Below are 3,555 nucleotides of genomic sequence, written 5' to 3'. Positions count from 1 at the left end.
TCGGAAATCAAAGACGGATTGATTTCACACCATCTAGACAGGCTGCAGTCAGAGAACTGGAAACAGAAAAGGCCGTTGCGCCCTCCGGCCCCCGGAAAAGGCCAACAGATCATCTCAATTACGTCACTCACGAGAGCGCAAAGCACGAGCGAGGGCCTGCAGAGCTGCCTGGATCCAGTGCCAGCCGGGCCTGGAGCCCCATGAGCACCGGGCTTCCCGGGAGGGTGCCAAATGCCACAGGAGCATGGCCTGCCCACGGTCCTCTGCCCAGATTGGGATCACACGGAAGTGGCCACAGCCCAGCAGCTGCTGAAAGTTCTCAGGGTTCCGAGGCCTCGTGCCGCGGTTCCCGAGCTCGGATCCGGCCCCCCGTGCCCGGTGACGATTCTGTGCACATTCCTCTGGTTCTGCTGAGTCTGTCTGGCGGACGTGGGTGCCCGTCCTATCCTTGCTGGCCAGTGTTGCTCCCACCCATCTACAGCATGGGAAATGCCTTTCCAAACCTCTTCAAGGGCCTTTTTGGCAAAAAAGAAATGCGCCTTCTCGTGGTGGGCCTGGATGCTGCGGGGAAGACCACCATCCTGTGCAAACTGAAGCTGGGTGAGATTGTGACCACCATTCCCACCATAGGCTTCAACGTGGAGACCGTGGAGGACCAGAACATCAGCTTCATCGTGTGGGACGTGGGCGGCCAGGACAAGATCCGACCTCTGTGGGGTCACTGCTTCCAGACCACACAAGGTCTCATCTTCGTGGTGGACAGTAACAACAGAGAGCGCGTGAACGAGGCCCATGAGGAGCTCATGAAGATGCTGGCAGAGCACGAGCTCAGGGATGCCGTCCTGCTGGTGTTCGCCATCGAGCAGAACCTTCCCAGTGGCATAAACGCGGCTGAGATCACGGACAAGCTGGGGCCGCGGTCCCTGCACCACAGGAACTGGTACGTTCGGGCCACCAGCCAGGACTGGCTGTGTGAGGGACTGGACTGGCTGTCCAATCAGCTCCAGAACCAGAAGTGAGCCGCGTCCCCCCCCACTCCCTCCTTCCACCCTGCTTTACTCTCCTGTGGTGTGAGCGCCAGAAGCTGTCTCCACGGTCGGCCACAGTGTGCTTCACCATGCTATAAATGTGCAGATGCAGCCTGCAGCGGGTTTGTATTTAATGTAAATAGTTTTTATTCCCAACGAGGCAGTTTCTGGTACTTCTGTGCAATATTACTCAGCTTTTTTTATTGTAAAGAGAGAATCAACCCACATTCAGTACTGAGAAGGGATGTTAGGCACGCGGGGCCTCCGGCAGTCGCTGTGTCCAGCCAGCCTGGTGCGCCTCCTCTGGGCCTTAGATCTGTGTTGAGATCCATTTTGGTGGTTGGTTTTTAACCTAAACTCAGTGCATTTTAAACATAGTTACAAATGCAAGATAAGGAGAACACGTGAACACACAGAAGGGAGAAACGTGCCTATTGTGGGTTCTGCAGCGGTGGCCCGTTTCCTGTCGGGAACGTGAGACGGGGCAGAGACAGCCACGGTCTGTTCTGCATGGTCACGATAGGGTCCCTGTGATTCGCTCTGTCTCAGGTCATCCCGCATCCCCTAGCGTTTGTGCTTGTTCTTGTGCTCACACAGCCGCCCAAGAGACAGGCTGGGGGCTGCGGCCACCGCTCACGGACGCTCACGGACCCCTCGGAGGGACCCCGGCCTTCCCTTGGGTCCGCCTGGGCATCTGGCTTGCTCCGGGCTGCCTGGGGTCTCACCAGCAGGAGTGCGGGCGGGCGGGCCAGTCACCCTAGAGCCTCAGCCCCCGGAGCCCCTGTCTACATGTGCTTTCACTCCCTCAGCCTGCAAGGGTCGGATTTGCCATCGAAACGACGACCTCTACTGTTTTCTTTTGTATTTTGATAAACACTGAAGAAGCTGGAGCTGTTAGACTTTATCTTGGGGAAATCCTCAGAACTGGTTTATTTGGTGTCGTGGAACCTCTTACTGCTTTCAATACACGATTAGTAATCAACTGTTTTGTATACTCGTTTTCAGTTTTCATTTCGACAAACAAGCACTGTAATTATAGCTACTAGAATAAAATCTCTTAACTATTAAAAAAAAAAATGGGAGGCGGATGCGTGTCCAGGGTGGTGCCGTGGGAGGCTCTTAACACGACACACGGCGACACAACATAAATGAGTGATGAAGGAAGGGGGAGCAACATCCCTGCTAGCCTCCCACCCCCACCCCCCTGAATGACCCAGAGCTGCAGAAGCACCTTCCCCGTGGTGCTCACTGGACTTCTGTCCTGATTCTGGAACACACCCCCAGCCGGTGTCTCGGCGGGAACCTTGCGTTTGCGAGGGGCAGTCTGCATGGAGCACCCCCCAAGGGCTCCGGCAATGCCTGCCCCACCATGAACACAGAGCCTAGGCCCCCACTCAGGTCCCCACCACGCTGGAGCCTCAGTGCCCCGCGGAGCGCACAGTCTACCCTCCCGCAGGCTGGGGGCCTGGTGGGCCAGCCGGCGTCGCAGACCAGGCCATCGACACACTGGGTTCTCTTCGGGGCAGGGGTCCCCACTGCACGGCAGGCCCCTGTGGGGGCAGAATGAAGAGCTGGCAGGTTCTGGGTGATGTAAAACAGGACCCAGGGCACCCCAACCCCTCCAGGACAGCACGGTTTCCCATCCCTGCCAAGAGCCTTGCTCTGGCTCGGCGACCTCAGCCTGCCGACTTCTCAGACCCCAGTTACCAAGGATGGAGCAGGTCAGCACGTGCAGGGGGACAGGGTCTGAGGACAGCTATGAGGAAGGGGGTCTGCGCCTGAACACATTGGCTGGGAAAGAGGGAGGATGCTGGCTCCAGGCCCTGAACAAGGGTCTCCCACCAGCTTCCAGGAAAGCTGAGTCCCAAGAGGTCAAAGGTCTCCCTGAACTCACCTGGGGACAAGCTGGAGAGACCTGCTGACACCCAGAGAGGTCTCAGATTTACAGGAGACAACCCTGGATGGCGGGGGACCCCAAGTCCAGCATGGAGACTGGGACGTGCCAGGAGAGAAGGACCAAACTATGCACCTGCATGGGACCTGGATGTGGCAGGTGCCCTGGCCAGCTGAGCTTCATGACGCTGCGATGAGCTAGCAGCCTGATGGTGCTGACGTTGAACAGGGATGTCTGCTTCCCCCAAAGGGGCCAGACGCCCTCAGGACTGGCCATGCCAGCTTCGCCCACAGTGAGAGACATGTAAACCACACCAGCTATCGGACTGGGGACACCCCAATGCTCCATAGGCCAACTGGGAGGGAGGCTGTGTCCACCAGCCCAGGGAGCAACCCTCAGCACAGTCCCCTAGAGGGACCCGACCCCAAATCTCAGCCTGAACAGCTCCCCCAGAAGATGCATCGCCCACCCTGGGGACAAGCTGCTCGTCATCTTTGTGTCTTTGTCTCCACGGGACAGAAGCCCGGTGTCCATCCCCGGGAGGAGGGCTGACGGTGTGGGATTAGACCAGCCTGCCCTGTACACACGTCCACACATGTGACCACACACAGGACCATAACCACACACACACAC

The 3,555-nt window shown here is 58.0% G+C and overlaps 1 protein-coding gene across 1 annotated transcript; it reads left to right on the top strand.

Annotated features, from left to right (window-relative positions):
• The first annotated feature begins 482 nt into the window (after window positions 1-482).
• Window positions 483-1,019, top strand: LOC110578297 (ADP-ribosylation factor 1-like). Its single transcript, XM_044915763.1, has one exon. The coding sequence runs from the start codon at window positions 483-485 to the stop codon at window positions 1,017-1,019; it is 537 nt and encodes a 178-aa protein (XP_044771698.1).
• Window positions 1,020-3,555: the final 2,536 nt, after the last annotated feature.

This window comes from Neomonachus schauinslandi, chromosome 5, assembly GCF_002201575.2.
Source record: "Neomonachus schauinslandi chromosome 5, ASM220157v2, whole genome shotgun sequence".
Lineage (NCBI taxonomy): Eukaryota > Metazoa > Chordata > Mammalia > Carnivora > Phocidae > Neomonachus > Neomonachus schauinslandi.
Note: the sequence above shows the minus strand (reverse complement) of the source record. Positions and strands in the feature narration are given on the sequence as shown.

Coding starts and splice junctions, on each gene's coding strand:
- LOC110578297 (XM_044915763.1), top strand. CDS start 483: ATGGGAAATGCCTTTCCAAACCTCTTCAAGGGCCTTTTTGGCAAAAAA.